General features: G+C 40.9%; 1 protein-coding gene across 1 annotated transcript; it reads right to left on the bottom strand.

Annotated features, from left to right (window-relative positions):
• Nucleotides 1-709: 709 nt before the first annotated feature.
• METAP1D (methionyl aminopeptidase type 1D, mitochondrial) lies at nt 710-27,887 on the bottom strand. Its single transcript, XM_059820622.1, has 10 exons — nt 27,824-27,887; nt 22,468-22,634; nt 19,763-19,912; nt 16,196-16,344; nt 15,475-15,517; nt 11,513-11,676; nt 2,770-2,867; nt 2,046-2,093; nt 1,080-1,158; nt 710-933 (listed from the first exon to the last, which is right to left on the bottom strand). The coding sequence occupies exons 1-10, from the start codon at nt 27,885-27,887 to the stop codon at nt 855-857; spliced, it is 1,041 nt and encodes a 346-aa protein (XP_059676605.1). The 3' UTR covers nt 710-854.

Below are 27,887 nucleotides of genomic sequence, written 5' to 3'. Positions count from 1 at the left end.
CCACCCCCGGCAGGCCCGGGACAGGACCACAGCGAGCGTGGGGCCGAGCAGGACCCGCAGCTCAGGAGGACCATCAGCTCCAAACTCCGGGCAGGAGCCGGGGCTCATCCTCCAGACTGCACACTCCTCCGTTTCTGTTAAATGCTTAAACTGCAGAGTGCCTCTACCTTAACTAATGTGGGCACCGCAGAGCAGTGATTACCCCAAACCAGCTAATTCTTCAAGCAGGGCAATTATTGATCTCCAGAGAAGCGTGCTTCGCATCTCATTTTTAATCACTTTTTGTGCTGTGCACAGAAATTAGCCGAGGCAGGAAAGGGGAGAGCTGCTGGCATGGCTGCGGGGGAAGAGGCAGCAGCCTCTGCCCGCAACCCTCAGGAAACTTTTTTCCATCTTAGTAGAAGTTACAGCCTGGGAAACAGCACTGTGCTAATCGCAGGGAAGACAAATCGACTCCATAGCTCAGCTATAAAAGGAAAATACTATGGTCCTCTGTCCTCTCAGCTGCACTGAGAGAATGTCATCCAATACGTGTTTGTCCTGCATAGGATTTGGAAGAGAAGGGATCCGCTCTCTGCCCCTCACCCTAAATAACCCAACCCTTTGCACTTGCAGGCTGTGCACTGGTCGCTTCCAGGGTCACAAACAAGCCAACGGACTTTTATTAAATACTCACCAGGTAACACACAGAAAGGACTATGTCCAGAACCGACCCCTCAAGCTGCTTGTTCTGTCCCCTGCAGCGACTTATGCAGCACCCATTCCACACAGAAATTACAGAAACCTCCTCTCTGTCCTGAGTGAAACTGGAAATCCCAAAAGCACAGCGAGTTCATCCACTCCTTGCTCCATCTTTAGGCTTCTTTCACCAGTTTAGAGAGGATTTCTGCTCCCTCTGAGGTAATCACAATGGTATGTTCAAACTGCGCTGATCTGAAATGCACATTTAGCAGTTATTAGGGGGCAAACACGTCCACCACGCCTGTAAAACTCACCCGTGGTTTTTTTTTTTTTGTTTGTTTTGGCTGTCAGTGAGCAGTTCCACAGCTTAGGAAAGATCAAAAAATAAAATCAGGCACCTTTTATTGTCTACAGAAATTGCAGTCCATTTATCCTTCAGAATCTTAAATTCAGGGGATCCTTCCATTATTATTGGCTCTGCAACAAGAAAAACAAAATGTGTTCTAAAGTTAGTCACACTCCCATGCCGACTGTGAAGCAAGCAAGAAAGGTGGGGTGTCCCAGCAGGTAGCTCCCCCTCCGCACAGGACCCGTCCTCCCTGGGCCGGCACTCCCTTGCAACACTGCAATGTGAACTAAAGAGGAAGACGAAATACCAAGGTAGGAAGTTGCCCATTCCTCTTTTGTAAAAGCAGGAAATTTTAATCAAGCTTTAATTAAGACCCCGTGAATAATAACCAAAGCACCAACCACACTTATAAACAGCAGATAGTTTTAAATATTTGAATTTTTTAAACAGGCTTAAAATGTTCATTAAATCAGCAAAACAACAATTTTCTTATTTCCCTCTAATTGCCGCGCCATTTAGCCACACAGTGAGGAAGAGGGCTTTTCCCCCACCAGCTCTCCATGATTGGTATTTAGCACGTTCAGTCTGCGGGGCCAGGCTCTGACTGGTTCTCGGCGCCGCAGTCCCCAAATCCAAACAGCAGCTCTGGCAGGCAGCAAATGACATAAGAGCCACCAGGCAGCTCGCCGGTAAACCACGGCTTCGGAGCTTACAATCGCACCCTTCTCATCATCCACAGCCCAAGTGTGCCAAAAATATGCACCAAATAGGTCATTTAATAAGATTTATAATAAACATTTCATTTTCTAAATCTTATCATTTGGAAGCTATTTCACCCAATTGGTTCCTTACTGCGTTTTTTCAAATGACATTTTAATCTGCTTTCTAAGGGGTCAGTGTCGTCGCCATCCCCATATCTGCATGGATACTTCTACATCCCAATAAAGAAATGGTACGGACCTGGGCTGCTCTGTGTGTGCTTTTTTAAAGAAAACCATAGCAGAGAGTTACTAACCTATTGTGAACGCCATTCCCTCTTCCATTAACAAATCACTGTCATTGGCTACAAAAGAAAATAAAAACGCGTTTATGGCTGTTGGGGCTTTTTTTTTTTTTTTTTTTTTTTTTAAGTAAACGCAACCAGCACTTGGTTTAAACCCCCTTTGGGCTCGCAGGTACCGCGCACGCCGGTCCCCGCTATGAACCGGAGCACCCGCCGAAAGCGATCCCACCCCGGCCGCAGCGGGACGGCCCCGACGGCGGCTCCTTCCAGGCCGGCTCCGGGGGCTTTAACGTTTCAGCGGAGATTTTTCTTTGCCCCGCGACAAACTTTGCCGGTGTGGCTCGGGCGCGGGCGGGATGCGGGGGTACGGCGATGTGGGGGTGCGGGCGTGCGGGGATGCGAGGGTGCGGGGACGTGGCACACAGCGGCTGCCGCCCGGAGCGGGGCGGGGGAGGCGGTCCGCGGGGCCCAGCTGCCCCGACGACTCCGTTAAACGAGCGATTTGTCCTGAAAAATACCCGCGCGACTCTCAGAAAGAGAGACCGGGGCTGCCCGCTGGCTTTCCAGCGCGGTAAGCGCCCCCCCCCCCCCCCCGGGCACCCCCGCCGGGACCGGCAGCGCGGGTGGGTGCGGAGGGCTCTGCTCGTTTTACCCCCCTCACTCCCGGAGTCATTTCATCGCCGGCGGCGGAGCGAGCGGCGGGGGGAGGCAGGTCCGGCCGGCGGGGGCCGCTTACCGTGGTGCCACACCTCCGGGTGCCCGTGGAAGTACGACCCGATGCCGTGGCCGACGAAGGAAGGGCAGACCTGGAAGCCACCCCGCCGCGCCACGGAGCTGCGGGGGCAAAGAGGACACCGTGAGGGAGCACGCCCCGACCACCACCTTCACAAGCCGGCCCCAACCCTGGCCCCTGCCACCGCATTGGTACCGGCAGCGGCATCACCCACAAGCCCTCACCCCCAACCCAGTGCTGGGTCACCACTTCGTGCCGCTCCGAAAAATGGCAGCCATCAGAGTTAGCACTGGCGAGCCATTGCTAGGTTTCAGAGTTAACACACCTGACAGTGGAGGCTGGTAGCTCCTGTGCCAGCCCTGCTGTCTGAGAAAGATGGCAGCATGTCATCTCCCTGTCTGATGGAGAGTAGCCTTTTCCATGAGCTCACTGGGAGCTTGTTTTAACGTGGGACGGCTAAATGGCAGCCAAGTTGCACAGCTGAGGCCCTGGCACACCACCAAACCGCAGCCTCTGTCGAGTCCTCCCTACGTACAGAGCCTGTGCTGGGCCATGTACCCACTGCCTGCACCGGGTTTTCAGCAGGAGAAGAGTCCTGCTGCCAGCAGGGAGAGTTAAGAGCTCTACCGCTTCCCTTTTGGAATACTGCAAACATTTAGTACCAAAATGTATTGCAACTCCAGCAAATCTATTCACGCTAATTAACAACTTATTTCTAATGAACCCATCACCACCATAGCAAAACGAAATCCTAACAATTATGGCATTTCAGTTCTGCCTGGGAGATCTGTCCTGTCCTTCAGGGCCTGCCTCAGGGAGGAGCGTCTCCGAGAACTGCCTGCAGGAACACATCCCAGCACCGATCCCCACCTATGTCAGGAAAGCAAAGTCCTATCCCGATGCCTAAAAACCGGAGGACCTGGAGAAATGTGCGATGTTCTCCGGCTGCTGGGCCACCCCATGCCTGCAGGTTTCACTCTCAGGCTCTGCCCTCACTCAAGCAGTGGAGGCAGGGGTGACTTGAGGCAGCTCAGCCAGGAGGGCTGAGCCACATCTGAAACAGAAGTGTGTGGAGATTTGGGGGGACCTGGAGGTGGATTACAAGTCACAAGAAAGCTACCCCTGTCCCTGCGTATCATCCCCACACTATTTCTAAAAGCAAACAGGAGCAAGACAGGAAGGCACTTAGGCTGAAAAGATCTCGCCTACATTAAAAGCTTCATTTGTTTTAAATCAAGGTAGGCACTTAGAAACTTCAGATTTGCCTATATTTATGCCATAACAAATGCTTTCTCAGAGTTTGACTACAGGTGGAAAAGTGGAAAAGTTAAGAAACTTGAAGGTGTAAGCTCTCAGGGAAATTAAAGCATGTTAAACCCCGCTGGGAGGCTCTTACTCAGGTGCAAAGTGGCCTCAGCTCGCTGTAAGCAGTAATCCCTTTGCACACCAGGCTTCACAGACCCTGCAGTGCTGGATCCAGTGCCCATGGGTTACCATCTCAGAATTTAATGCTACTGCAATTGAGGGACAGGGTGCTCCATCACAGCGAAACGGCAGCGACAGAGGAGGCTTGGGTCAATGGTTAATAATGCTGCAGTGTTCAGACCTTAAGAGCGCGTTTTTAACAGGATTTCTGTATTAGCTTTTACCTACCCATCGCCCTGGCACAAAGACTCATCACATTTCTTTCATTAACTCTGGAGAAGAATGGAAAACTCAAGTTTAGCTGCCCCCAAACTCCTAAGTACTGGCAAAGAGGGTTACCAATAGGGCTAGAAGTTGGGCTTCATTTGGTTGTATTCAAAGTCCAGGTTTTTACTTCATACATCATTTATGTGGGAAAAAATCATGAAGGTTTATGCAGCGAAAAGTCCTACTAGCAATGGAAGAGACTTTCTCCCATGCCTTTTTATCACATCACCCACAGCTGGGTCAGAGAGTCGGCCCACTGGCTATGATGATGCTGAAGGCCAAGGAAGAAGCATGGGGAGCAGCGAGGAGTTAGACAGCCAGATTACTTGGAAATACACACAAAATGAAACGGAAGATCTCCAGTGACCAAGCCCAGAGCAATGCAGATAATGATTCCCATACGAGTGAAGCAATTCTCTGAAGAGAGATGGGAAAAGCCATCCATGCAACATGTGATAAGCTTTTCTTACACCTTCTTCTGCAAGTCTTTTTGCAAAAGCATGAACAATCCCACTGACTATTCAGCTTTGCTGATGTCCTTACATGGTATCCCTGCCCGCTGAAAGAGCACATTCATTTTTTGAGATGTTTTGTATTATTACAAGATTTTCACCTCCAAAAAATCCATCTTCTGTAGCAAGACAGAAAGCTATTCTTCCGAGCACCACGGCTACATACTCTCCCGCAGGCAGGAGCAGCTCCTGCCCCAGCACTCAGGGATGCCGGGGAGGGTGGCAGTAGCAGCAGCAGCTGCATGCTGGGCACCGGGTGCACGAGAGCCAGGGCACACAGAAGGCAGTGTTAAGACAGTATCCCGTCCTCACATGGTGAAAGAAGTGGTTCTCGTGCATTTCAATGGTGAATTGTGCCACTTTCTTGCCAAACAGCTTGAAAACAACTCTGTTGGCATCAGTACCTCAGTGGTTACCGTCTGTGATCAAAATAGCGGAACTTGGAGCTCACAGGGCTTTGACATCTGCACTGACAAGACGTCCGTGCCTCCCCTCCTAACCACTTAATAATGTCTACATACAGAGCTTGGGTATTCTGTACATAAAATGTAACGTGGCCAATGAACCTGAAGTAACACAGAGAAAAATCTATGGAGAAAACATGCTGCAGGTATGAAACTCAGCCACATTGCATGTGCTTCAGAAGCACCTATGGGGAATTTCACTCCACAACTACCAGCTTTACTTTGAAGTATTTAAAAAATCCTAGCGAGCTCTTACATCCTCGTGGAGTTACAGTAAAACACCCAGCTTTCAAAAAACACAAAGCTACTAACCACAGCTACAACTTGCAAAGGTAAACCTGTAAATGTACATGTACACGTTGGCTATAAATGCTGGCAGGGAGGACTTTGAAACAGCTCTGAGACGAGTGAATTGAACTGTTGATCTTGGTCAGCCACTCCGGCCTCCGGGAAGCCCAGGCTGTGGAATCTGGTTAAAAAAAAATCAGGGTGTCATGGAGTGGTGCATTTTTGCCTTTTTCTGCTGACAAGAGCTCAACCTCTTGGTCTCGCTATCTCATTGCCTAGCTCAGGATCTGTCAGCAGTGGCCTTTCTTGCCAGCCTTCCCTGGAAGGCAACCTGACAAGATTGCAGCCCCAGCTCCACGCGGTGCTCCTTGCAGACAGGCAGTGTAAGATCAGGCAGCTGGAGGAGTCCCAATTGCAAGTGGGAAAGCAGTGAAGCTGGGAGGCAGGAGTCGGCATGGCTGAACTGGGCTGCCTGGCACATGCCATGGGAAAGGAGAGCTGCACTGCTGGGTAGATGTGCCAGTCTGCCAGTTCCCCTTGGCCACAGGGCTTCCTCCAGCCAAACCACTTCCAGAGCAAAGGCTGGGGCAGCAGAGCCACGCTGCACTGACAGCATCAAGAAAGAAAAAAAAAAGATTCTTCAGGATAATAATTATTAAAAATATCCATTGACACGTTTATCATCACACATTTTATTCTTTGAGATGTGTTGCATGCTTGGGCAGAGGTGAATTGGGCAGGATTAAAAGCATAATCATTTAATGAGCCCAGTACTTGATTTTATGTTTTGCTGCCATGTGTTCCAGCCCAGTGGCTGTGGAGTCAAGAGTACCTGCAGTGCTGCTCCTCTCTGGCTGATGGCAAAGCCAGGCAAAGCGTCTGGCGTCAGGACGGACTGGCAGCAGCCCAGCTGGTAAAGGAACATTACTGAGGGCCAGGCTGTCCACCTAAACCCATAGGCAGAGCCTCTTGTGTGGTGGTATCCTGCTTCTGAGAGCAGGCAGAGACAGGAGAGTTGGGTGTCAGTTCCCTCCTGAGCATCCTCTTCCCATGTTGCCAGACAACAGCTAATTCTCCAAAAGGAGGGAAAAGTGTGGAGACATGCATTGCCATCCTGCCAGCAGCCCAAGAGGGAAAATGCCATAAAGCAGCAACAGGCAGGACCGACTCTCTACAAAGCTTTCCCGGATACTCTGGAGCCTCCCCTGAAAGGAGTTCTTGGGTGAATGGGATAAATCCCTCCTGCTAAGCAGCTGAAAAGCAGGTCAAAAGAATTTCCTTAGGGGGTTGGCCCTCTGCAGATAGCCTCTAGGAGTGTCTACGGGATAACAGGCATCCCAGCTCCAGAGGAAAACATCCATTCAGTCCTAGGACTGGAACTCCCATTTTTTTTGGGGGAAAAAAACCCCACCCCAAAACCTGCATTTTATTTTCTTTTTACCAAATTTTGTCAGTTTTTCCTCAAGGCAGGTCTGGTCCAGTATTCTAAGCCCTCACCGAAGAAACAAAGAGAAACAAATCCCATTTTCATCCTCTCTGGGCTCTCGGTGGCACAAGGGAAGACAAGATGGCACAGGTTGCTTTGCTACTCGGGCTGAACACCCCGGTGAACTGACTCCCAGCTAGGGACGCTTCCCCCGCAGTGCCAGCTTCTCTCCCCAGGAATGGAACTTTAACAACAACAGTTTTGCAGAGCAGCATGACACGAATGGCTGAAGTTGCCAAACAAACCTGTCTTACACTTCTGGGCAGTGAACATACTTGGAGAACAATGAAGGCAGTAAAAGACCTATGATAATTATGTTCTTACTTAGGGATCCGTTTGAGTGCATCTTTTTTTTTTTTTTTAAATTAGAAGTAATCACGTTTTTCTTAGATACATTGTTAGCAAAATGACCACTGAATGGCATGTTTGCCTTTTTTTTTTTTTAAATTCTTGAAAACAGCATCAGCCTAAACTAGATTTGCTCGTGATAAAAATATTAATTTTGAATAGTACCATATTATCGAATTTGAGAAATTACAAAATTCTACTGGGAAAATATTAAAGTATTTTTCTCTTAAATAGTAATCCTAGACTGAGGGAATGCACAAGTTCAGGGATTCCCTATAATGACAATAAATGTTGAGGTATAATTAGTAATATTTTTGAAAGCCAACAATTGGTTTTTGAAAGAAAGGTACATTTTAGTTTCAAACTAGAACACAAATTACTGTATTTTTCTTACAATAGTGCTGAACTTTTATTTGAGGTTCTCTGTTTCTGAAAGCAGACATGATGGATTGAAATAAAAGATAATTTATTGCAATGCTTACTTTCAAGTGCAGAGAGAAGCAGTGTAATTGTAATTTACAGTAGCTGTCAAGGAAAATCTATCACAGATGACATTAAAATGACTTATTTTGCCTGAGCCACTTATTGTTTAAATGTGCATAATCTGATAGAAACAGTTTTTTTTTTAAATGTGCTTTATATTGTTCTAAATTAATATCAAAACATATACTTACGAGTTAAACATTTTAAACCATTTATTAATACTTTCATCACTATTTTTTCCTAGGAGTTGGAAATTGGTTTATTTAACAATATCGCGTTTATGTTTTTTAGCTCTCTATGCTCACAACACTTCCATGTACCTAAACTCACTGTCTAAAAAGTAGGTTTCAAACTAGATTTGTTTCTATCTGAAAGAGAAATGTCAGAAATGGTAGAAGAAAATGGAACATAGGCCCCAATTCTGTTTCCACTAGAGCTGACTGACAGTTTGGCCACCACCTTCAACAAGAACGGGTTTGCTTAGAAAAATCTGAATCTTTGCTAAGTAACTCACGAATCCATACGTCTTTTATTTGCAACTTATAGCCGATGGGAGAAGGAACTGCTATCCAAGAAATACTCAGTGTCAGCTATAGAGCTTCCATAACAAAGACTATGTTAGAATACTGAATGCAAACTTATCGCTGCGATATAATTATTCCCAATCCTATTGTAGAAAGGAAATATTCTGATTATTTGTGCCTAAGACACGTTCTGCATATCACTTGAGCACCTTTACAGAAAATACTGATGGCAGAAACAGACACATTTCCATTCTGATGGGCCTAAATGTTTTCACCTTGTAAGCGCTTGTTCTCAGGTATTTATGGTATCTAACTCTCCTGAAACTTAAGATTTTGATGTATGTATTATGTACGTACGTCTGTCTGCAGGCAAACGTCCAATGACAAATAACCAGAAACACAAAGCTTCATCAAACCAAGGCGATCTTTCAGCAGTGTTAAAGTAGTTCTAAACAAATCAGCACATTTTAAATCGTCCACACGATAGAATCTTGAGAAATAAAGTTAATGACCTGCTATTTCATATGTAGTTTTGAACAGCTACTAGCTTTGATTAATCTGCTTTTCAAAGGGGGCGCTGACTATATATTTACACTTAGCAAGTAAACTGACCTCCGTACCAACACATCAAAAATCCAATGTCACATTCAGTTCTGTTCTTTTTCTTCTCGCCCCCCCCCTTTTTTTTTTAATACAGCTAGAATTAATGTAGTGAATCTGTAATGAAATGCATTATCCTGCATGGAGATTTATCAGATTTTCCAACTGAATGCCATGCTTTGCTAGCACTAGCTGGAGTTCACCTGCATGTTGGTGTGGCGTGTGGCTCTTTTTTGTAAAGAGTTAAGTTGAACACAAAAAAAGGGAACAAAGGTCAGCACCCAGCCGCCACTTGAATGTGAGATTTTTCTTTTTATTCCCCTTGATGTATACTAGGCTCTGTGTTATTAGTCTTAATGATGGAAAATTGTAGTGTTGATACAAATCTTTTTTTCAAAGTAGTAGGCGGGAGCTCCATTTGTTAGTAAGTTTTTTTGTGACTAAAAGCCACGGACAGTACATTTATGTAGCAGTAAAAGGCCTAGATGCTCTTTCCATAGCAGAGCTAATTATTCCTACTGTGACCTTACTGATCTACCCTGTTCCTAGTACATCTCATCTGCACGCCTGTTCCTCTGTGTAGATGGTGTCAGAGAATATGAAAAACCCTATAATGAAACCATTTTCATGATGGAGAAAGGCTACTGGAGTTGCACTTGCTACAAAGAGGCTCAATTATATGAGTAATTGTGATAATTTTCTACATTCATAGCCTTCAATGGGGAAAAAAGAATGAGAGCCACAAAGGAAAATTACTTTAACAAGAAAGTACAGAGAGTAAAAATGGAAGAAGAGACAAAAAGGGGGAAAAAAATAACCAGAAAAAAAGTTTAAAAAATAGATCTGGAGGGAGGAATAGCAAGACAGGGAGAACAACAGAAATGCTCAAAAAGCCTATGTGCAGCTGTGTTGCACAATTAAATAGAATTTTTTTTCCTGCAGTTGATGAATGTGACTACTGCAAATGTGCCTCTGTAGTTAGCTATCATTTGTTGTTCCGTGACAGGAAAAGGATAATTACCTCTCAGAGAGAATCAAAGGCTGACATGCCCTTTAGACACAGCCATGAATGCAGAGCTCGATAGAATGCTTGAATAAGAATCCAGTGTTCTGTGCCCCCTCTACTCAAGAATAAATTTTGTTAAAATGCAAGAGTACCACCAGTAAATTTGTTGAACCCTAGGTGTTCAAAAATATGAGGTGCATCTATCGACTCATCCCATTTGCAAAAATAAAACTACATTTTGAATTCACTTCTATTATATTCATGGACAGTAAGATAGTGAGATATGCATTAAATTTCTTTTCCCAGTAGGGGTCTGATTCAACATTTCCTATGAAAGAACAGAAAGACACTATCCTTTTTCTCCAGGCTAGTTAGCCTATAATTTAAAACTGTCAAAAACACAATTTTATACAAAGTCTTCAATAAAAGCTTCTCAGATATAACCCAAAGAGGTTTTACTAAAGTTTGATTCAGACTCTGTTACAATATTTTTAAAGCTATAAATACATCTAACAGATATTTTGCCGTTCTCTTTTTTCCTTAAAGTATTTGAAGATTTACAAAGAAAAAAAAGCAGCATCCTTTCAAGGTGACTAAGCCTTGCAGCTTTCAAGTAATCAGAATGTATTCAATAGCATGTTGGGACCATTAATAGTCCAGTGAAGTATTGCTTAATGAAATGTATATGATATATGTCTTTTTTTTTTTGGCAAACATTTTAAAATAATCCATAGGTACCTTCAAAAAACTAATCTGTGTTTTTATTCAAAACCGGCAGCAGCAGAAGAGTCATGACTGCATTTATGTGAAGGCTAGAAGAGATGCAAAATAGGGAAAAATCTCTGAATGTGAGTTCTTTTTTCCCTGTGACGTTAGCATGCACTGCTCTTTGTAAGATCAGAAGCTCTCGAGTTAAATATTTTTGTACTTTTTAAACAAAGAGACTTATTTATGTTGACTAATTCCTTTGTAACATTTGTTATTGCTATACAATGAAAACAATGGTTTCTAACCTTCTTACATCGTTAGACAGATGTGGTATAGTTTCGCACACAAATAAAAAATAAACAAAACCCCACTGCAAATTACATCCGTTAATTTAAATCTACCTTATGAATATCTTTGACTCTTTCTACAGTTATCTTTGCTGACCCTCGTGTAATTCACTTAAAAAAAAAATCTCTTACCCAAGGAACAACATTATAGCTTGGCAGTTCACATACTGATATCAGACTGAAATGATGGTTTTGAATCATAAAACATGTCATCAGCTTTATACCAAACCACCAATAACCTTTGTCCCACTTGCCAGCCCTCCCTTTACTTGTCAATATAAGGCTTACCTGATTGTGTTTCCAATTACAGAGAAGGGAGCCCCTGGTCTGCAAGCTGCAATTGCTTCATCTCTACATTTCCTGGCAACCTCCACTAACTTTTGGCCAGATTTATCCACATTGCCCACCAAAAAGGTTTCAGAAGTGTCACCATGGTAGCCATTGTAATACACCTAAACATATGCAGAAATGTAAAGACATTTTCTTGTTTTGCATCCAGAAACAGATCATCTCCTTAATTAAATCCATTCTTTCTAAGATCGAGCTATATATTGCAACAGATAGACCATGGGTAAGCTGTATTTGTGAGAATGAGACCGGAAAAGCAAAACATTGCAGAGAAAAAAAAAAAAAGGCATGAAAGATCGCAAGGTGCGCAGAGAAGTGCAAAAGTTGTGCTTGTCTGCCCAGCAGCGCACCAGACGACTGTTGAGCAGTGCTCAACCGCAAGACATGAGGCTAACTGGGCTGTATGAGAAGATGGGTGGGGGCTGCGCATGGGCTGAAGGGGGCCTTGGGGGCCCTCGGGTGCTCACCTGCCCCAGCTGCCCACCTCTGGGGCTGGGGACCTGCTCGCACCCTGCAGGGGTAGGGAGGGCATCGAGGCCCGGTGCTGGCCACGGGTGCCGGGAAGCCCATCGGGGGCTGGCGGGGAGACCCGTCCCTCTGCAGCCAGCATCTCTGGCGGGGTTTTGAGGTGATGCTGCGTGCAGCTGGGTGAGAGGCACGTGCTGCTGCCAACATCCAGAGGGAGCCCCACAGAAAGCACGGGCCAAATCCAACGCCCGCCGTTGCACGTTTTCTTTAATCTCATTTTTAAACTACAATGTGGCATTAACATTGGATTTTACTTCTGATTTCCAGAGACGAATTTTGAAAGAGAATAAATGTACCATTCTGGCACCACAAACGTAGCACCCTGTTGAATTAATTACGTACTGTCTTTTTTTTTTTGTTTGTTTTTTGACATTTCATAGGTTTTAAACCTCAGCTCTCCAGAAATTCTCTGTTGAGCACAGGAAACCTTCGATCTGCACTATGGAGCTCTGCAATGCCCCATTACAATGGGGCTTGCAGCTGGGCAGTACAGCAGGCCGGCACATAATTGTAAGATCAAGCCAAATTTCCCTACAGAAAGACAAATTGTAATGGTGGACAGTTTTGATCTTCTAAAACATTTTTTTCCCCCCGAACAGTGGGCAACTATCCTTCTAGGACTAATAACTCACAAAGCTCGAAGCACTGAACTTTTGCCACTGGCAAGCTACTTGTAAAAGACAGACTCACATTCTTTTTGCTCAATTCCAAACTAAAAAAAAATAAATAAATCGGCTACAGACAATTTATCCCAAGGCCAGGTTGTGTTCAGGCTGAGCTGTGAAGAAAATGCAGGCAGTTAGGAGCGAGGGGTGTTTTAGAGAAAGGTGAGCACCAGCAGGGGCCCAACTGTGTTGCCACCGCTCCAGCGGAGAGTGGCTGCGATCCCCTGCTCTATACCTTCTGCCAGTCCATACTGCCACTAAATCTTTTTTTTTTTTTTTAATTTAATGCCCATTGGGCAGGTTTTAATCTAGCTAGTTCATATTTAAACGGAACTGGCTAATTTTTAGCTCTAGCAAGTACAACACACAAACCCCTAGCATTAAACACCGTCATCATGGAAAAGCAAACACAGTTTTAAAACATAGGAGATAATAATAATAATAATAATAATAATAATAATAATAATAATAATAATAATAATAATAATAATACAATATTTACTGCAGCCCATCAACTGCGATTACATATTTTTGATGTTAATAAGCTACAACCACAGCAACTGTAACACACTAATTCCTTAAAAGTCAATGAAAGAACCAAGTTGTAAGAAACATTAACCTGGTAATGGCAGGCTGAAAATTGCACTATGCTGAGGATTCAGTGATGGATAATGCTATTGTTTCTACACTAAAATACATTTTAAAGGCTACATGATTCAAGCCAATAAAATTTGTATTTCATCTGTGAAATTCTACCATCTTAATTGTGCAAAAATGGATTTTTCTTCAAATAAATTGTACATAGGGTGAAGTGTTTACACTTAATAACCAGAATATTGTTTAATCATTTTATAGAACCCGTACAAAAATTATTGCACAACAAATTGTTTATATTTACTTTGATTTTTATTCTGTCCACCTGTGAAATGTCCCAGTTTTGCTCATTAAAAATAAGCTAAAAGATCAATTAGCAACGCTGAAAAGTAATATGTTTTCCTCAGCTATTCTGGAACTGAGCAATTATCAAACACAGCACAGTTCAGTTTAAATGATAAAAAAAAAAAAATCTTACAAAGATAATCAGCAATTCCCATCCTTGCAGGAATCTTCACATTCACAGAAACTTCAAAATTTATTTTATTTTATGAAGGTAAACAGAGAACAAGTAAAAATATGTCTTCAAAAAGACCAATAACATTTAGTCAGACATTATTAGTAAAGCAGAGCAGATAAGATATGCATACCATGTTAATATAAAAATGTTTCGTTTAGTTTACCATGGGAAGTGTCTGCGATATGAATCTACACTTTTTTTTTAATCTAAGGCGTCATTACTATCCTGCCAGATAAAACAAAACAATAAAATGAAACTTAATGAGATACAAAGAAATCAGATGTTAAATACTTAGCTGTTGCAAACTGATTTAGTCTAATAAAATGAGCAAAGCTACACCAGTTCAAAGTAAAAATGTAGTCCAAAAATATGCTTCAAAAATGACAGATCACACTGTGTAAACCTGATAGTCAGAATTCTACAGTTAGGAAGTATGGAGATGGGGAAGAATTTACAAAGATTAAAAAACTAAACCAAACCCAACCCAACTCAGTTCTGGATCACATGTGAGTATACCATGGGAAAAAGGTCACCAACCCTAATTTTAACAGAAAAAATATTTTAGAAAGCTTGAATCTCATGCTCAGAGGTAGGTCTGCTGGAGATTTCTTCGCTTCTGCCAGTATGAAATTTGGGCCCATGGAAAATAGTATCAAGTTACCAAGAGCTTCCTTAATGACTAAAAAAGCTTGTTTTTAATCAGATGTTACTCCCTTGTATGCAACATTGCAAAATAATGGTGGGATTCAAAAGACGTCTGTGTTCATATTAGAAATAAACAGCACTTTGGGAAAACAAAAACATGCACAGTAAAAAGAAAAAAAGCTTCTGCAAGAGACAATTTTTTTTTCATAAATTAAACGAGAATTAGTTTTCCAGTTTCCGTACTTTCTTGCTCCTAAGAAAATCCAGCCAGTGTTTATTTAAATAGCTGTAATTGACCATTCTCTGGAAATATTAAGTCACAGTTATATCACACTATTTCTGTTTCTGCGTAAAAGGTTCAGGGCTTTTATACCAGAAATGGAACACAACACTACCTTCGGGGATTTTAATAAATGTAGGGAACACTGCTAGCAAGAGTTGCTGTCCAAATAGACTGACATACACAGGCCAATGTAGCCTCTAATGACAGAGTAAGATAATGACAGGCCCCACTCAAAATCAGCAGGAAGAGGAAGATCAATCTTGGCAGAGTGAAGGAAAAATGCTGGCTTTCTTCATGTTAGCTCATCTCATACATATCTATCTTCAGCTGCTGCCCAGTACTGTGGTGCTCTGCATTAACTACACAGTGGATCAATAACAATTACACCTTCTCAAAAACATGACACATAGCAGGATTGGGTTGACATTTCACTTAGGCCAACATTGATCTCAGTGCATCTGATTCCAGTCCTAAATTCAAGTCAGGCCTGGGTCTAGCTGGAATAAACACACAGTTAAAAACAAAAAAGGAAACCAGCTGCTTGTGCCTTGGCTCAGAAGTAAACAGCACATCCATCTGTGCGTCCCCCCATCTCCACACTATTCTTCCTGTTGCTACTAGTGATTCTAAAGTTGATCAAAGACTATTTTTTATATGAATTACTCACCGTGACATCAATGTTGATAATATCTCCATCCTGAAGAGGTCGACTGAAACATAAACAGAAAAAAAAAAAATGTTGACAGACAGCTCCCAACAAAGGGAATATAAGAATAAACACCTAATGACACATACATAAAAAATCAGGGGGTAGATATTTTGTGATGGAGGAAGGCAGAGGCAAACAGAATAACCATTTTTTAATGTTCAGCTCTCACTACTTAGAGAACAAGTGTACCTGAATATAAAATAATGAGAAACAACTACCAGAAAAACATATCAAAACCTGAAAAATCTGCCATTATATTTATTCTTTTTCTCTCACCACTGTTGATATTTTACTTTGTGAGTAGCTGAATGTATTGCAAATAAAAAAAACCCACATAAATTCAAATATATTTATTCCTTACCCTATACTTATTTTGCTGGAGGAAAAAGAAAAATAAATCAGTCTGCACTGGGGATTTTTTCCCCACCCACTAAACTCTGAAGGCATTATGATTTTTTTTTAAGTGTCTGGACAAACAGGATGATTTTTTTTTTTTTCCTATTTCACATACATTTCTATAACATCTATCAGCATTTTGTGGTAACATGATATGCATCTGCAATACATTTACATATGACATTTAGTTAGGCTGAAGTATGTTCAATATTAAACACAATTTATTAATTTCAGTTTAACATTTTCATTCCCGGTGGTAAAATGTATATTATTGGGGAAATACCTGTCAGGAATACCATGACATACCACGTTGTTTACAGAAGTACAAACAGATTTTGGAAAACCTCCATAGCCCAGAGGTGACGGATAGGCATTCTGTCTGATTATTTCATGATGAACAATGGAATCTATTTCTTCAGTTGTCATGCCAACCTAAAATATCAAACATAACATCCTGTTAAAAAAGCAAAGATAGTTTCTCATATTTACTGAAGGTGATTGCAGCCAAGTGTTTCAATGAAATCCTGGATGTTTCAAATACGCTGCTTTGATACAAACCACTAAACTGTCTGATACACTTTATTGATATATTGGACCTTTTTTTTAAAGAGAAAAAGGTTTTAAATAAACCATGTAGTAGAAACAGACACTCAAAGGTTCCTAGAAAACCTAAAATACTGTCTACTTCCCTTCCATTCTTTTTTCCATACTTGCTTTCTCAAAGACACCAATTTTCCATGGCATCTTGTTTCAGTAGCTGCTATAGAAATGTCTGGTTTCAATGCTTTCAGTCCTTTAAAACACAATATTACTTTCCATTTTTATTTGTAAAAGAAAGGATCTTAATTCTTGTAACCATCCAGTACATTTATCCTAATGTACTTGTGCATTTACGAAATTGTTTTCCAAGTATTCTTTAGTTTTATAAAAGATTTAAGTATTTGGCTTCATATAGCCTGGATCCATAGCCTGGATGATCACAGTGAATCTACAAGTGCTTATCCATAATTTTTAGAAATCTTCATTTTTATGCTTGATGTTTTCTAGATACATCTTTTTCTCAAGATTTTACATATTAAAAAAACCTGTCATAAATTATTCAGCCATTTTCTGAGTATCCATGGAGCGGGAAATGCACATGCTTTAAATAACATTCTACTCGCTCTTCTTTTGGATCGACTCTGTCTCTGGAATGGTTAGAGCTGAAATCTGAAATTTGGTAGGGAAACCTCCCTCATTGAGAAGAAGTGCCTTTGAGGGTTCCTCTGCAAATTGATTTTGATTTCAATGAGTTTTGAGCCTTTGAAAATCATACTTCGTACACATACACTACAGTGGCTGTGATTTTGGAGGACTTTTTAGTAACACGTGAAATATAGGTAGGTTGTGGCGCAGGAGGCATACTTACCCATATATTGAAATATTCAGTGATGACTCACAGTGAATACAGCGGAGTGCACTTGTGTACTGTGCTGAGGATAAAACCAGATCTATTTGCTCAGCTTGCATCTTGTTCAGCGCAAAAACGTGGTTGGGCAGATGAGGAGCGATGAATACACTCAAGACCAGGATTTGGGGTTACTGTGCAACGCCCCTGCTTTGCAGTAGCAATTGCAGCCTCTGCGCTGGGATGGCAGCCGCAGCCCCGGTGCGCTGTCTGTATTGGAAACTGCAGCCATCGGTTCTGGATAAATACAGGTTTGTTGCTCCTGTCTTCGCTCACCCATCTATCATCTTCAGCCCATAGACAAACTGAACCGCTAGGAACCAGATTGGGTACTGTCTGCTGCTGCTCTGGTCAAGGAATTTGATGTGGCTTTTGGATGCTCAGCAGACAGATCTGTGCTCTCTGCATGGCAGGCTTACACACTGTGAAAAGTTCTGGTTTTAACAGTATCTGCTTTACTTTTAAAGGAGCTTTTGCTAGCTGGGCAATGTTGTGGAGGCACCTACTGTGCACCTCATCCTTCATTTGGGATGAGGCAATCTGATCGTATCTAACAAAATACTTCCATGTCATAGAATTTGTGGCTTTATTCCCAAATCTTTAACTCAAACCCAGGAAATGCTATCATATATAATACCATATTGTATTTTTAAGTCCCACAGGCAGTACATGGTAATATCAAAACCATGCTCAGCCCAAACTTTGTCTCTCTGCATCCATGCGTTATAATGCACCTTTGTTATGTTATTGCCATTAGTTAAAGCACAGGTGAGCGCTGGTTTGGAGGGATGCGTGCAAGGTGGGTTCAGCAAGACAACAGGGACAGGTGGAGGGATAGGGCTCTTCAGATAAAATACGAATGCGGAGTTTACCTTATGAGAATAGCCTTAAAGAGCTCGGTTTGTTTAGTATGGTGCACTGAAAGCTGTAATAGCTCTATTACTGCATGAAGAGGACAGACTCAAGGAAAGGCAGGAAGCTGTTTAAATTAAAGAGCGGTGCTGGCACAAGAACAACTGGGTATAAACTGGCCACGCGCAGCGTCACGCTGAAAAGCAGAAGATGCTCCGTGTTGATGAGGGACGGTTTTGGAGCATCCTCCCAGTCAGGCGAGTCTTGGCCAAACACTTCCTGGTGTAAAACGGAGGTCACCACCTGTCTGCGGCTGACCTGGGCAACGGTCTCGGCACTGCAACTCCAAGTGCCACCTCCCTCCCACTCCACAGCTCCTGGTCACGTAATTCTTACCTTATACACCTTCTTGCTCCAAAATGTTCATTAATTGTATGTAGTATTTTGCTATTATGTATGATTTGGCATGTACTATGAACTACATAAGCTACACCGTGCTGCATACATATGTATTTTACACATGGTAACAACCAAAGACTACTAGTGAAAAAGTGCTGTCATTCAAAACCCACACTGCACCCTGATCCTTCAGAAACATGTATATGCCCTTAACTTTACATGAATAAGTTTTACTGTACTGGGAAGTAATTGCACAAAGAAGTTAAACATGCACGAACATATGTAAGATTAAAGCTTCAGGCAGTTTTGTTATTGGCTACCACAGCGCCAGAATTAAACCTCTGGGAAAGTGTGATGATAGCTGAAAGAAAAATGCACGGTAAACTGATAATTTTTTTCCATTTTAAGTCAATGGCATTGACCTACAGTCCCCATCTATCTCTGCATCTCATAGCTACTCAAGCCATTTCACCCTATCCAGTATGCTATTACATGAAATATCAAGACAAGGCTAAAAAAGCACTCCTTCATCTGCAAAACCTGGTAGTAGGCTCCTCCCAGAACATTTTAACTTGGAAGGTATCCCAAAAAGCATACTGTAGAAACATTACTGGAAAACATGAGGCTTTATTATCAATGCACTTTGGAAAATTGTGTGGAATTTGGCAACTGTTTTTTCCAACAGCAGCTCTACGAGTTGCACTGAACCCCATGGGACAGCGCGGGGCTGAAGGATGGACGGGAATGGAGGAGGCAGCCCAGCCCTTTGGACTTGCACGCATGCAGAGCCGGAAAGCATGATGTACGAGGAGGACGGGCCATGAAATGGAAGGAAAAAATGTAGGATGGGCCTTATGAGAAACTCATTTGATTTGGCACAATCCGAATGGAGGAAGATTACAGACAGAGAGGTATTACACCTGAGCTAGCAACTTACTCTAAGTACTACATAGGTCCAAAATACAGAAATAATTAAACAGGCATGTTATGGACTGAATAAAAAGTTAATAAATCCTTCTTTTTTTGGTATCTAACTTAAAGTTGGATGCACATTAAGGGAACATTAAAGAAAAAAAAAAAGTAGGAAAAAACCCCAAATAAGTGAAAGCATAAAAGACATCCAAGCTGTTATGGAACTTCTGTAATTGTTACCTTTAAGCCCTTTCCAGCCAGAAGCAGGACATGACGGGCCAACTGACAAGCTTGACGAAGCCCTTGAATCTGATCTTCATTCTTAATTTCTATGTCGTCTCCCCAGTCTGGTACAATGCCTGTCGTCACATAGTCTGGCTTCTTTATGTGCTTGGAGAAAAAGGATTGAAAATAAAGATCAGAAAACTGAGCATGACAATGGGATCATTTTCTCAGATACTGCCTCCTGCTTCATGGCAGCTTGCCCTTTCTGTCGTAGTATCGACCTTCCTAAGCCATCAGGGCAAACCCTCAAGGCTGCCTCAGTATTTCTTCCACTGCCCTTTTGAACTTAACATTGCCTGTTACTACTGACTTATACAGTCTGTTAACCTTCCAGTGCTGAAACCCCAGATACTGCAGCTGACTTCCAGCACAGACAGTCACAAGTTTTAAAACTGTGAGAAAGAGACTTAAAAACTCTTTATTTTCTTTTGCTAAGAGGCACATTTTCTACAAAAGGCATCTAAACACTGGAACTGATGGGACAAACATATAGAATTAGGCTCAAAAATAAAACTGATCAAATCCTTAGTTTCTCCTTCAGACAAAACTCCTATTAACTTCTGTGAGATTGCTTTTTGACTAAGAACCTTAGGATTTAACTTATTTTAATTTAGAGGTTTTTACTTATTAATCTAGTTCATATGTTGTGCCCAAATTTGTTCATCTACAATGCTATGCAAGGGTATCCCAATCCGCTGTGTCAAGGGAAGTGTAATAAACTCCATTTTTTTCACACAAAGTTCTCAGTTCTCGTATAGAGGTGAAATTTAATTTCTGATTTTTTTAAATCCACAACAATTTCATGACACGTGTATAACCACAACAAACTAATAATAACAGTAACATCTTGCACAGAGATGAAAACGCACTTTCTCTCAGAGGGTCATGGGCTGTTTCACTGCCTGGAGAAGAGTCGCTTCGGCCACCGCAGCCAGGCTGATTCTCTGCCACGGCAGCCACCGGGCGAGTTTTACACTGACTTCATAAATTACAGAATCAAGCTGGCAGGCATAAAACAAACCAGGCACTCGGGCTGTACATAACAAGACCATACAACAGGGTGTTGGAGTAAAGAAGAGTGGGGAAACCAATTAGCTTTAGTGGGACTTTAAATAGAAGACTATTGTTACTCTTTACGGGTATTTCATTTCTACTCTGATAAAAAGCGAAACTATCTTTAGTGGACTTAGGTCAACAGAACTTCAGATTCACATTTCATTCAAATTAATGGCATATCAACCCTAACAACATCCTATGGCAGTAGTTTGGGACTTAATTTAGAAAAAAACCCCACCATTTGCTGGATTAGCAACTCCATACACAGCAGCACCCTTGCTTTCCCCTTGGAGGGCACTTACCTAGTAACTGCTGAGACCTGACCCTGCTGACCTGTAAGATCTGTTAACAGAGAAGCCCAAAGCAGTGTACATACAAATGTCTATGTATACAGTTTCACACCCACATCTTGAAAAAAAACATGTTATTTCAATGTGATTTCTGGCATACTCTGTATAAAGTAATAACTTTGCCCTCACGTTTTCAGAGTTGAAGAATTGGGCTGATTTTTAGACAGTCTCAGAACTCTGATCTGTGAAGACAACTTTTCAGTATGACAATATATTTCTCCCTCTTTATCCTAAAAGAAGCATCTAAATACAGAAAAAAAAGTTTGTAAACTCTGCAATTTTTAAACCTTTGAAAATATATAAAGCATGTAACCCTGTGGTCTCCCTGCACACAGAGCTTTCACAGCCTCTTCGGTGTAAGAGCCCTACATCCAGTATCCTTATCTGCTTTCCTACCTAACAACTTTTTAGTATTTCTGGCCCATGGAAATACTCTACATTTTGCGTAAGAAATCTATAATTAAAAGTAAAACTTAAAAAAAGTACTAATACACATTCTGAAGAGCATTGTTTAGAGAGGGTACTTCGTTTTTCTTTTGGCTAAAGGGAAGATACTGAACAGTTAATCTGTACGCTATAATTAAACAGAAAAAAAAAGAAAAAAAAAAAGAAAAAAAAGAAAAAAAAAGGAAACCAGAATGGAACACAAGTTAAAATCACATGAAAAAGTTCCTTTTGGCTCTGAAGTAAATAAAAATAAAAGTACATGTTGCAAGAAAAAAAAACAACTCAGGGACAGTAAAGACGAGTTTAGAACATGCAGTGGGGTTGCAGGGCAGCCTCCACCAGGTATTGTATGTTCTTTTCCTAAATCTGACATAACCCATTAACAAAACCTTCAGCAAAATATAAACATTTTTATAATTAGCTTGCTAGAGATTTATACAGAAAAGGACTCAAATGATCATGAATGATTCCTACTGACTTTTGGTAAGACCATCTGTAATTGTCCAAAACAAGAATCTGGACCCAGAAGTATTAAGTGTTGACAGATGATTATAATATTCCACGTTTATACTACCATAACTGAACAAGCCCCAGATTTAAACTCCCTAATAACTAGATACACCACTGTGTTTAACATGGTAGGCAGCTGAAATCTCCTCTCAGCAGTGCTTCTATTTCAAATACCAGACCAAGCAATAGGACAGTGATCCAAACCCCTAGCTGTCAGACAACGAATACACTTGATCATGCCTGCAGTCGAACTCTACACTGACTGAAGAACAGATTAGGTAATAGAAATTGCAGTACCTTAGGAACTGGGTGAGCTGGAGAAACTGTGGCTGGCCAAACTATACTATAAGCAGTATTTCTTTGTCCCTGAAAAAAGAAGCATCTTCGCTGTTGATTGCTTGACTGCCTGTGCAGGTAGATATGATTGCACGAAGAAAAGATTACGTAGCAGCCAGTCACAGAACCTGTTAAGAGATAAGTTAAAAATGGTTAACATTTCTTTTTACTACCACATTACAAAACGGAAAGTATGCAAAACGAAGGGCATCATGTAAAACAAACCACAGAACTCAGGTAGTAGCCAAGGGTAGTTCAAATTGTTCAAACCTTGTACCGTTAATGAAAGAGCATTAAACACCAAGAAGCAATGAGAACAAAAAACCTCCCCAAACAATACTTAGAAGCTTTATAAAATACCAGATCTATTTTGATTTGATGCATTAAAAAGTAGTGTGGGTAAATTCCCCAAAGCTTACAGCCAGGAGTGACGTTCCAGCTGACCCCCGCTTGTAGCCATTTGCATGGCTAGAAGCTGCACTGTTCAAGGCTTGGGGAAGCGGTGAATAAGGGACAATAGCAAGAAAATAGGAGAGAAAAAAATGATTTAATGTTGATTTCAGACAATATTTTCACCTGTATTTTTGCAGAACTGGTCAGAGATGTGAGCATAACCAAGTTAATATTGCTCTTATCATTTGCGCCAAGACACAAGGAATGGGGTTCAATTTGTCCTGTCTAGTAAGGCAACAGAACAAACTTCAAGAGATGTTTTTAATCTTGGCCAAAGGCAACTGAAGGCATTAAAATTTGTAATTGACTTGGAATATTCAAATCAGATTTCCATTTAATTCACATGGGAATTCGGGATGACAGCTCATCAGAGTATTCATTACTCAAACTTAGTTGTTGGGCAATGGCACATTTTGCCTCCCCCTTCAAAAAAGGGGAAAAAAAAAAGGAAACAGGTATCAAACCCAAAATAACGCATCACAAAAGATGATACTAGCATCAAAACTGGGAAATATACTAAATTCAAAAGGATTATTGACACTGCCCAATTAAATTACAATTACATGTAGTGCATATTTCCATTACTCAAACATTCTACAATCTAAACAGAGGGGTTTTTTTGAAACAAAAATTTCACATAATAGTTAATCTGCTTCTGAAAAATGTCATATGTATACAAACACAAGAGCAATCTTTTGTGGCAAGTAACCCATACAAATAATTACTCTTTAGTAAAAAGAAAGTGTTTTCATTTAAACCGAAGTAACTAAACATTTTTGTATCACAAAAATTAAGACATTAATCTACTGCATATTTTGTAACTATGTAAAAATGATATATTTTTTTTTAGAAGAAGAGTTTCTTCCATATCTTGTATGTTTTTATTGTACCTTCCTTCCTTTCCTTTGGATATATTTATCATGTCCAGATGCAGAAATTATCCTTCCACATGCACACTTGGCTTCATAGACAGCCCTTTTACAGCATTCCATGATATACAGGAGATTTGAGTTTCACACCTTTTTTGGACCCCCAAAACCCAGGATGAATGAAATAGTCGCATGGGCTTTGCTTTAGAAATGTTCCCGACTGTCTCTTTGCACACTGATCAGTACCACATTTAGTCACCAATATCTGAATTTGTATAACACTTGAAAGGTTGTAGAGACTTTTACTCAATGCAAGCACATTTTCCCCATTTTTTAAAATCATTTATAAGGCAGAGTTGGAGAGCGAGGCTCAGATCAAGCTCTCTGTATAACCTAGGTATCCCAATGGAAGTTGCCTGCTTCAAGTGTCTCCATGCAAGTGGAGCTGCCTGGTTAACAGAGGGTGGATTGGTTTGGTGGTGTTTTAATTATCATTTAATCAACAACCTCATAACCTACTGCTTTCCTAGGGTCTCCTTCACAAGAAAAAAAATCATTGTCCAATTAAAAAAAAATAAAAATCTGGGCCATCTAACCTGCACAACATATAAACGCACCCAAAGAGCCCAAAGCATCCTACAAACTCCCTGGTCAGTTTGCACCTGTTTCTGGAAGCACAGAATCTGCTGAGGCAGCAACTTTTGGGCCATCAGAAGTAGCAATCAGTCCGCCAGCATAAGCTAAGGTAGCTCTTTTACAGAGTACCGTGGAAGTACCTTGCTCCTACTGCAGCTGAAGGTATTATAAACATATTGAAAACCCACACGCACTGCTGTGGCCAGTTAAAGTCCACGTGGACATCAATACGTGAACGTGTATTTCAAACGCTCTCCTTGATGCACGGCATGCTGCCTGGCCACCTAGTCTACTGTGTAAAAGTTTAATTGGGGAAGAAAGGTGCAAGTGTGCTTGACAATTGTTCAACAATAAAACTCCAAATGTCCCAAATACAGACTCTTAAATACATTAAACCAGTTTATATTCATGGGTGAATGCCTATTGACTATCCCACATTCAGAAGGGATACCTTTTTATTTAGAATAACATTTTTAGCTCTATTCTCCCAAAGATACAGTGTAAGTGTTGTCACAAGATAACAGGATAATAAGGTACTGTAGTCTGTTGTTACTCTACTAACTACTCATTATAAACCAGACGCATACAAAAATATCTAGTACTTGAACAGGTGAAATGCGAAAACCAAATAAATATCACCATAGTATAATATGACTCCTAAAATACATCGCAAGAATTACAAACACACTAAACCTTTATTTGAAATATAAAAAATTCTAACAGAAAACATTCTCCTACAGAGTAAAAATAAAATGAAATAAAATGCCATTAAAATATAATGAAGTTACTGTTTTATAATGAAAATCTGGACTCCATCCACACACTTCCTTCCTTAAGAAGGCCTTCCTAATGTCTCCACAGCTCCTTTTATTTTTTAAGCTCCCATATTCACAGCTAATTCGATATAGCAACATCATCAATCACTGGAGACAGGAACAACTGGCTGTATTCTCCAAGTCTGGCTCAGATATTCCCTCCTCCCCATCCCTTGCACCTATCAAAGCTTTTCTCAGTGCCTTATTTACTTCTGCAACACTGGCGCTCAAGCACATCCTTTTGGTTACGCTTTCTGTGTATATTAATTACTGTAAGATAGTTCATAAATGTGGGATTTGTGCAGCTGCCAGTGGAAACTGCAGCCGTCGGAGTGAGGCCAGCATTCGAAGCCGGGTAGCCTGGTAACATGCCAGCGCAGCCTGGATGCAAAGCTGACCTTTTACGCGTTTCTTCTCTCCCCCAACGGCAAGGCTACGTCACTTGCCACGACTAACAGAATATTTACTATCAGCTGCAATAAGGAGAATTACTACCAGCGCTACTGAATCACATCAGCAGATACGATGTACTGAGCACAGAAAATTACAGACAACTGCTCCTCTGACTCGACAGTGACTCACACTGTGCAATCCGCATGCACGCATGTCCTGCCGGAGCCGCTGGATTCCTCAGCATACCTTCCAGACCTTAATTTGTATTAATAATATAAATATGCACTGTGAGCTTTTGTGAATTACCAGATGAATTTATCTTGTGTGGAAATTACATTTTCTTTTTAACGCGTCAGCCAAAGGGGCTGAACACAGAATTCAAGTATGATGATGGGTGGGAGCATTTTAAGTGACTGATTTTGCAGCACAATGTGCCCTATATTTATTAGCCTTTTACTCTAGGTCTGTTTTAATTGTTATCTGTTCATGCATGCTACACTATATAATGAAATGCTCCCATTTCACTCAGAGTAGAGAGTTTTTTATGTGTATCTCTATTAATGACCCTTAATTAAGTTGATTTTAGTAATTTAAACGTGATTTTCCTCTGGTCAAGAAGTATTTTTAAAGGGAGATGTTGGAAATGAACTCTCACATAAGCCCTTTTCTAATGCTTCTTGTTTAACGGTTACAGCAATTTATCAGCTATGTTTTCAATGAATGAGGTGCGGGGTAGCCATGCAAAAAACTGCTCATCTACACAATTCACCAAATGTGACTGTTAGCAACAATTTTTTGGGTATTTATTTATGGAACACTTCAAATTTCCCAGCAATTAGCAAAAATGTTACCAAAGGATAAACTTAATGACAGATCTAAGCTGCAATAAATACAAAGGTACACCTTAAAAGAGCCAATAAATAAATTTAACATATTTTAGAACAACTTAGTCATAGTATCAATAGATGCACGGTACCAAAATTATTTAGGATTACAAGAATTAACATCCAGCTGATTTAGGAAATAAAATCAACTTGCTCTTGGTAAAGTAAATCTTACTTAATATATATGAACAATTAACAACATAAAAAGCATTGTTCAGATAGCTAATTTATTAATATGTGATCCTATATATATATATATATTTTTTTTTAACTTAAAAAAAGAACGACCATGGAGATTTTCTTAGTATATATGCATTTGAGGATAAAAAACTAGAAATCTGTAATTTGGCTTGTCAGGTCATTTTAATACTATATCATAATTTTGCTTCTTGTGCAAATATTAACTTTGCTGAAACTTCAGAGGAATACAGTTTAAAGTGAGGTATGAAAAATCACTATGGGTAACAATATGCGGAATCCAACCAATGCAACTAGGTAAGAATATATAGCTTTTTACTGTTAATTACCAAATGTTCTCATTTTTCAATCCAAAATAATGGCTGTGGTTTGATAGATCTTTACTTGTAATTGTAATTCTGTCTTAATAAACCACTGACTTTGTAACCCCCGTGTGCAAAGGTACGTCCAAGCTTCAAAAATAGGATGGGAAAGATTAAAGGTTCTCTCCAACTCTGTGTAACCTGTGTAGCAGAACAGCAGCTCACGTTTCACAAGCAATAACCTGTGCATTTGCTTAAAAAAAAAAAAAAAAAAAAAAGAACAACATAGGGAAATGCCTGAGGCAGAAGTTGAAACTGATTGGGCAAAGTAGAAGGACAAGAGCGCTTGAAATTAAACAAAAGCAAATTCATCCTGTTGACAGATGTTGATTACATCAAAGCCATGAAAGAACTTTTTTTCTGTTTCTTTTTTTCCTTTTTTGCAACGAGTACCACTGCGTATTCTGTACATTAAGGATATAACATATCTTAATCAACATAACCCAACACATAATAATTTTAAAATTTGGTAAAAGTATATTGTAACAAGGTCTTAACGACAGGCTTCTCCAAACAAGAGTGTATTCACATGGTCATGTCTGCATACCCGTGCTGGTCACGCCACCATCAGCCCCTTACTTCCAGGGGTTAACTGCTCTGGCAGCTAAATAAAATACAGAGAGCGCTGTGTAATTATGGAGACAGTCAAAGGGCAGACTCTATTTTGAAATCTATTTGCACAGACAAGGTCTTCCAATTTCGCTTACAGGAAACAAGCTGGTAAAGGGGGTCTCCTCCTCTCCAGATGCTTTCCACACTTTTTTCCCACAT

The sequence above is a fragment of the Gavia stellata genome, chromosome 8 (genome assembly GCF_030936135.1).
Source record: "Gavia stellata isolate bGavSte3 chromosome 8, bGavSte3.hap2, whole genome shotgun sequence".
NCBI classification, from domain to species: Eukaryota; Metazoa; Chordata; class Aves; order Gaviiformes; family Gaviidae; genus Gavia; species Gavia stellata.
This window is presented reverse-complemented; position numbering and strand designations above follow the sequence as displayed.